Here is an 8,368-nt window from a genome sequence, read left to right on the forward strand (position 1 = left end):
ATGGCTTTTTTCATGTAGTCCACAACTACTTTGTTTCACCAACAAACATCTTTTGCCCCATGCCTGGTTATTACAACTGAGCAAATCCAGAGTTTCAATTGATGCACCCTGCATATTACCCTTTGAACTGCTCGCTTTCTTTCTTTCTTTCGCTCTCTCTCACACACACACACACACACACACACACACACACACACACAGGTCATCCATCAAAGCAGCAAGTGTTGTTTCTTCCCCCACACGTCTCATACACAGGTATAAATCACTGCGCCTGATTTCTGGGGCCAGGGTTTAAATAATTAAAGAGCTTTAATTTATCAGGATTTAGCACCCCCAAACAGTAGGGCTGACAAAAGAGAATGAGAGATATATTGAGAGAAAAAAAAGGTAATTAAACATGAGAAACACATCAAATTATTACACATTTTACTGGAGAGAAAAACGAATATCAAGGGCTAAGTGGCATCAAAGACAACGTGAAAAGGCATTAAGGTTCTGCTCTAGAGCTACTTGATCTGGGTGTATTAAGTTTTATTTACCTGTTGGTAGAAGACAATGCAATGCAACCGTGTGTGAAGATTTGCACCACTGTATATGGTTGATTTGTGAGAATTACAAGTCATTGGAAAACAACACTGATATAAGAGACACAGTCCACATTTTAAGAAATAAAATGAAAAACATCCAAACTGAATTTTCCTGTTACTTCACCTGCTGTCAATTTTAGAGGCATACAAAATAATAACCATGTTGATTTTCTTTTCTCCCCAGAACTGTTGCCAGTGATTTTTAGAACTATGAAATCCAGTGAAACAAACCGGAGTTTTTTGTGATGGAGCATCCAAGACTCTGGACATGGAAAAACCCACTGCAGTAAGTTACATGTCACATCATTAACTGTCTAAAAGCAAAGTTGTGGTTAGTTAAAACTTTAACAAATAACCACTAAATCCTCTAAAGATCAGTGCATCAAAAAAGAACAAAACATTGAGAAAAACACAGTTATAGAATTAAATCTGTGTTGAATTATTTTCTTGCAACAGAACCACGAGGCTGGTGAGGGCCAGTGGCTGTCATGTATGGCCAGAGAACGGTAGAACTCTACTGCCCCCCTATGGCTATAAACATGTAAATCAATTCTCACCCAAATGAAAAATCACAGAACGAAAATTATTACACACTGAAGGTGTACTTGCATCTTTTGGTTCACTGGATGAACTATTAGCTCTATGAGTTTTGGAAGTCAGAAACAAGATCTACCAGCAGGCACAAAGACATAAGGGAGAAACATTACAATAAAGCAAACAGCCAACCTCTGGCTTTGTTTGACCCTCGTATTATTTATTCTTTCCAGTAGATCTCTGAACACAGGATGAACATACACTCTCTCGCACAAACACACACTTCAGCCAGAAACAGCATAAAAAAAGACAGAGCTTCCACCTGCAAATTAACTCAAAAATAAAAACAACCCCGCCCTCTCCACTTTTAAGAGTAAACATGCAGTGTCACTCGAGTAGATTATTATATATTATTAACATTACTCGACCACCTCACTGAGTGAAATCTATCATTTGCTGGCAATAGTTAGCCACCTAGTGGTCAAACCCTCTTATAACATCAAGTATTGACGACAGGGACATTTTTATTACAACTTTGGAAGTTTTTGGCTATATGACACCTTGTCATCAATGAACAAACAGCTTGAACAAACAGTTTAGTAGATATTCAACAAACTATTAAGTCTACAGACTCAACTGGGGGGTACGATAAGAGTTTATCACACCAGAAACACATTATCACTCCTAAATCAGACAGTACAATATGCTTTTTTAACCATATTGCATGATTTATTTTCTGAATAATAAACCTAAAGATCCATAATAACAATACCAATTTCCCTGTGAAACTGATTACCCATCGTGATAGATGAATGATGTTACAGTGTGTTATGTCTTCTAAAGACTTCACGTCACCATCTTCCCTTCACTGGATTCTTCCTCTGGTGCATTGTTCTTCACACTTCAATTGTCCATAAGGGAGCGCTGTAGAGCCTCCTGGATCATTGTGTGCTCATCTGTGGAGTAATCCTGCAACGACATGGATGTAAGGAGAGAAGGAAACAGAAAGTTAACTGAACATTAGTCTATATCCTCGACCTTCCACTTCCGGGATTGCCCCGTTAGTACATGAAAATCTGCTGCATGTCCTCATTTTTGGCCGGATTTCCGTTACCTAACGCTTCCTTTATGTTGGAAATCTAAACTCTGGTGGACAGTGATGGGAATAACGGCGTTATAAAAAAACGGCGTTACTAACTGCATTACTTTTTTTCAGTAACAAGTAATCTTATTGATTACTCTTCCCATCTTAATAACGGCGTTACCGTTACTGCCAAAAAATGTGGCGCGTTACTATATTTGAAGCTGTTTTTTTTCTAGATCTCCGAGTCTGAGCCGAGAGGCAAATACTTTTTGTTCCGTTCTTCCTTGGTTAGTGGGCAGTGCACGACACAAGCGCATAAATGCTGACGATTGGCTGAGGTTGAGTAAAATGTCATGGTAAGCCAATCAGAGGTAGAGTTGGGCGGGTGTTTGACAGCACGCAGAGTCGGACACACAACGAAGAGAGAGAGAGACAGGTATGGCGTTATGAAATCAAGGAGAGGGTTAACTTTTCCTGCTACAGATTTCCCACCGTGGTCAGAAAGAACAGAGGAGACTCTTTGTTTCTCTCACTATGACGCTATACTACACGCTACACTATAGAGTCGCTACTCGCTCGAAAGCTAATCACCGTCACTCTCTCACTTCTCCCTTGCTCTATCACACACACACACACACACACACACACACACACACACACACACACACACACACACACACACACACACACACACACACACACACACACACACACACACACACACACACACACACACACACACGGCTAGTCTCACTTTGTCCCACAGCAACAATAAAATAGTTACGATTTGTGTACATTGTTTCTGTTAATAATGTATTGTATTGAGTGTCCATTTCATTATAATATTCAGATTTATCATAAATAATTGAACATGCACGTGTATTTTAAGTTCTGTTAAAGAGGGGTAGGTGGAGGTGGGGTCACATTTGAGCATTTAAAAATGTACTTGAAAGTAACGCAATAGTTACTTTCTGAAGTAACTAGTTACTTTCATAATTTGTAACTGAATAACTAATTTAGTTACTTTTTGGAAGAAGTAACTAGTAACTATAACTAATTACCTTTTAAAAGTAACTGCTGGTGGATTCATGAGGACTATGGTTAACTGCTCCTCAGATCTCTGCAGGGTAAATCCAGACAGCTAGCTAGACTATCTGTCCAATCTGAGTTTTCTGTTGCACGACTTAAAAGACAAGTTCCTTCCCGAGGCTATTTTGCAGCCGCACCGGGGCTCCGTGCAGCGCTTAGTGCTGCCCATGACGATTGTGATCGTTTAAGAATAAATGAACCCAATCCCAATAAATCAGAGCACGTTTTTCTTCCATCCTGGAATGCTGTGTGGACTAGCCAGACCCTCCTCCTCCGCAGCACTGTGGAGGAAGGTCTGGCAAAGCGAGACTAACTAAACATTATCACAAAAAAGAAACTAAAGATAATGTTAAAGGCCTCAACTTACAACAAAAGTATCATAGGAGAATGTGTGTCTGATCTTCAGGTGCTGGAAAAAGTCAGCACTCCTGTAGTTAGGGTCCCCCCAGGGCATTGAGGCACAGATGGGACACACCTGGACAGACACAAAGTGAAAGTAATGCATCTATGACCAAATTAACCCTAGCTAAATCCAAACAATGGGTGGAACCTTATTTTTGAAAGAGCGACTCTTGGAGTCACATTGTAGTGTAGATTTCCTACCACTTGTCTTGTATCACGAGCATGCTGGGAAGTGCAATGTTCGACCAGGCCATCCTGATCGAGGTTCTGGCAGTTGCAGTATGGGCAGGTGAATGTGAAGCGATTTGGTACTGGACTGTGGAAAAGAAACAAACAATAAAATGTGTTACACTACTAATTCTGTATTTAAACATAGAGAAGAGATTTGTTTCTCTTTTTTTTTTTAGCAATTTAAGGGTCCCCACACTTTCTTAAACATCAAATCCAATGACTTTTTAAAAGGACTTTACAGGCCCAATTTCCCCTCAAATTCTAGGACCCAATACGGCATAGTCTGAGACACGGATTACAACACTGAGAATTTTTATTATTAAAAACTAGCAGGCTGGCTCGTGACACAATGACGCAACTGCCGGAGACGCACACACATTACCTTGTACCTCACGTTATGGCTCCGTAGAAGACGTTTTTGTAAAAATAGGCTAACGATTGTGTCATAACCACGCGACTTACTGTCGCATAGTAGAGGAATTACTGTATAGTACAAGAGAAGCTCGCAGGCAGTTTCGACTTACATTAGCTGTTTATGTTTAATTACTAATGTTAACTAGCATTTTAGTTAGCAATAATTAGCCTGTGTCCACGTTATCTCCTTACATATACCTACGCTCTCCGTCTCTGCAAGATTGGGAATGATTGAGATTTCTCTTGGCACAGCTACCAGAAGACTTACAACTTTCAGACAGGTTGCTCACGTCACATTTACGTCGTCTCTCTCAGTTGGAGGCTGTGCAGTAACGCTCAGCGCTCACCGGAAAAGTGCTTCTAATGGCCTTCACTGGTCTCCGTCCAGAGCAACGGGATCTGTTGGTCCATTCTTATATACGGTCTATGGACGCACATGCCAACCGCGGAACGTAGCCTATTTATTTTTACTATTTACTAACGTACTAAAGTAGTCTGGCTTACTGGATGTACAGTGCGGGTAAGATCCTGACAGCAAGCATGTGTTGTTGTTGGTAGTTCTCCTCCCCTTCCGCTATCTATTTTGCAAGAGCACCGTAGCTGTATCCGAAACTTAGCGCTGCCCAATTGTGATTGGTTTAAATAAATAAAACAACCCAGAGCGTTTTTCCCCTATACCAGAATGTTAACTCATGCAGCCAGACCATACTTCAGCGCTGACACACACTGTGGAGATAGGTCTGGCAACACAAGACTAAATATTAAGTAAAGAAAACATCAAAAATAACTTCAATTTCTATTCTTGCACACAATATATAAATTCAAGCACTTTTAATGACCCATATCTATTTATGTCTATTTTCCAAAACGTCCAAGGTCTTGATTTTTACCCAACTTTTCAAGGATAGCAATATAATATTGATATAATGATATGAGAGAAGACATCATCTGAAAATGTAGCTTAAACGCCGCTGATTAGTCATCATATCCACATTTCAAATGTCACCGTACATGCAAGTGTGTGCACTCCAATGGATTCTTTCATCGATGAAGTGAAAACAAAATGGCAAAGGTTCAGTCTGATTATCAAGCTAAGGGAATACAAGCACTTGACAGAACACAGGCCAATCTTCTGACAACTCCAAAAGGTTATAATGGCCTGGTGGTTACAATGGACTGTCTTTTGCATGGCAAAGCTACTTTCCTATGTGTTCACCCTGCAGGTTGATTGTTCTGTTTACAAAAGGGATGTGGGATATGCCAAGGCGACTGGCAAGTCAAACCTAATCACAAGTCATGCAGATGGCTTAAATGATACAAAGAAGTTTCCTCAATCTCTACAGTGATGGCAGTGTGAACAACATTCAGCTGTCCTATACATATTCTGGATAAAGATGGAACAGTAATAATTTTGCGACACTACATATATCAGTGATGGCACAAAATCTCTTTACTTTACACTATAGTTTAAACTATTGGGTGTTTATTATGTAGGCAACTTGTATGTAGGTAATAGTGAATGAGTACGCAACTTCAGACACAGTCCTTGTTTTTCTTATTGCTCTGTATTTCACCTGATGATGGCAGCCTGACTCTGGGCAGTGGTCCTCACTCCCTCCTCAATGTACTCCTGGTATTTTGAGCAGGCAGCTGTGTGGCTTCTCATCTGAGAAAGGCCAACCTGAATAGTGAGAAAACACACATCAGTAACTGCTAGTGCATAACCAAAAAATTGGATAATTTGTTTCAAATATTTGCAATTTCAACTCTGCTACTGTCTCAATATAAAGACTAAGTTTAAGTTCAGAATCAGATTAGGTTTGTGCATATGTGTAGTTATGATTTGATTAATCAGGCCAATAATAACCATTTTGAGATAATTAGCATCAGACGATGTCTGCACTTACAAAACATGTCTGCAGACACATCTGCAGGAAGCCTTGTCAGTGTAGCTGCTGTGAAACCAAGCAGCAACTTCAGTTTGTATAGAAGTCTATGACAAAATGACCCTACTTCTCAACTGATTTATTACCTCAGTAAACATTTTCCTAACAAGTTTATGGACTCAACCGTTAGTTTCAAGTCTTCTTCAATACAGCATGATGTTCATTTTGTTGATTATGGTTTCATTTACTATAAAATAGATGATAAAGTAGGGCATGCTTTAGGGCGAGGCTACACGACGACCTGTCAATCATGATAGAGCCTAGCAATGCTATCCATGGCCCTGTGTGCATTAGAATAGCCGTGAACTTGTTTTTGAGGTGTTGTCCATGTTTTCATCTTAAACTTTGACCCGCTCACTGTGCGTTTTCACTTCATCAAAGTTGTTTGGAACATTTTGGTCACCTAAAATGTCTTGCTTAGCGTTCGGTAGCATTAGCTGGTAACTTAAGGGAAAGTCTGCCAATTTTCTGTACTGCTGTACATGCATATAAACAGTGCCAGTATCCGGAGGTCGGCGTTTGACGGCCGGCAAAACTCTGCTGGATGACTTGCGTCAGAAGGGTTGAAAATTAGCGACTTTCCCTCTTTAGTGCTTAGCTTAGCGCCATTGAAACCATAGAGACCCTGGCTTAGCTGCATCATCCTCCTCAGCTCCACCCTTTTTTCCAAATATGGTCACTTCTGGCTCCAAAACACCAAGATGGCGACAGCCAAAATGCAATCTCAAAAATGGCAGTCCACAAACCAATGGTGATGTCACTGATGTTAAGTCCATTCATTTTACAGTCTGTGTGTGAAACAAAGTTAGCGCTCCCCCTTTTGTCAATTATGCCATTCTACGGGCAGACGTCAGGTGCTGTGAAAACGTTACCAGAGAGAAAATGGTAAGACTTATATTCCTAGCTTTTAAAGTTCAATATATTTAATTGGTCACTCTAACATAATAATGTTTACCGTCTGTATAGTTTGAGTTTGGTCTTGGCAATGACAATAATGGTAGGTGTGAATAAACTCAACAAGCTAAACTAGCTTACTGGGCTAGAAAAACTAAATTTATGGGCGTCCCCAGCCCTCGCTCCTACTCCCGTCAACTAAAACATTGATCAGATTTGTCATTTGAGATGGTTGTAGGCCGGTAAGCAAGTATAACTGTAAAGCCTTTTGATTAATCAGCGAAACACATATATGCAGAGACAGGATGAAGATCTGCATTCACACAAAATCCGTCAATGTGGTACCTTCGCACAGGGTTGTGGGGGAAGGTGTGTTTATTTGTACTTAAAACGTAACTGCTGCGAAACCATCAGAAAATAATGTTTTATTTCTCCGATTCATGGCTTTGTTCCTGCCAGCTCCCTCTCTTCGTTCACTCTCTAGTTGCTCAACTACCGCTGCTTTCAGTCAACCATGAATGCTGTGTTTCCAAACACCAACCAACAATTGCAATAACAGTGTTAAATAAATGTTCAGCAATTTTGTGTCTCATATGTTATTGTTGTATTTTATCGGCTGTAAAAAACAACATGATATCGGTATTATATGTTGGCCAGCCACTAGTCGCCCTGCTTTCTAAAAATCTTCATCGGCCATTGAAGTCGTCAGTCGTCCACAAGATATGATACCGTAGTGATCTGTTCTGTTTAAACCCTTGCATGTTCCCAAATCCAATAAACAACAAACCAGCAAAGGCCATATATGCCTTATGTTATTATTCTTTTCACAATGTCATAAAACATACCTGTGCTCCACATCCCTTGCAAGCAGCCACAGATGTTTGGATGACGGCCTCAAGCTCATCAGCTTTAGTCCAGTGGCCCAGCCCTGCCCGACATACAGCACAAACAGGTTTCTGTGGACGCAAGCACTCCTGCAAACAAATCTGGCAGAACCTGACAAGAGATGGATGAAGAAATGTAATGATGAACAAGGTAAGGGAAACAACACACTGAAACTGTGATCAATTTTTAATTTGGCCTCTGGTGACCGGAAGGAAAAAGCTGTTTACAAGTATTCCTGCTATTTATAAGCTGCCATTAAAGTAAACTATAAAAACAGATGCTGTCATTTGCTGGAAGATCCC

At 40.3% G+C, this 8,368-nt stretch overlaps 2 protein-coding genes across 2 annotated transcripts in view; one reads left to right on the forward strand and one right to left on the reverse strand.

Annotated features, from left to right (window-relative positions):
- Positions 1-1,320: 1,320 nt before the first annotated feature.
- Positions 1,321-8,368, reverse strand: part of rnf114 (ring finger protein 114) — a 7,617-nt gene continuing 569 nt past the window's right edge. Inside the window, exons 2-6 of the mRNA XM_078255175.1 lie at positions 8,027-8,177; positions 5,916-6,022; positions 3,898-4,012; positions 3,662-3,769; positions 1,321-2,090 (exon numbers count right to left, since the gene is read on the reverse strand). Of these exons, the coding sequence (XP_078111301.1) occupies positions 2,025-2,090; positions 3,662-3,769; positions 3,898-4,012; positions 5,916-6,022; positions 8,027-8,177 (547 nt within the window). The 3' untranslated portion in view covers positions 1,321-2,024. The remainder of the gene's footprint in view (positions 2,091-3,661; positions 3,770-3,897; positions 4,013-5,915; positions 6,023-8,026; positions 8,178-8,368) is intronic.
- The window catches only part of spata2 (spermatogenesis associated 2), a 6,243-nt gene continuing 6,008 nt past the window's right edge, over positions 8,134-8,368 (forward strand). The window contains exon 1 of the mRNA XM_078255174.1: positions 8,134-8,216. The gene's annotated coding sequence lies outside the window, so the exon portion shown is untranslated. The remainder of the gene's footprint in view (positions 8,217-8,368) is intronic.

This window comes from Sander vitreus, chromosome 7, assembly GCF_031162955.1.
Source record: "Sander vitreus isolate 19-12246 chromosome 7, sanVit1, whole genome shotgun sequence".
Taxonomy (NCBI): Eukaryota; Metazoa; Chordata; class Actinopteri; order Perciformes; family Percidae; genus Sander; species Sander vitreus.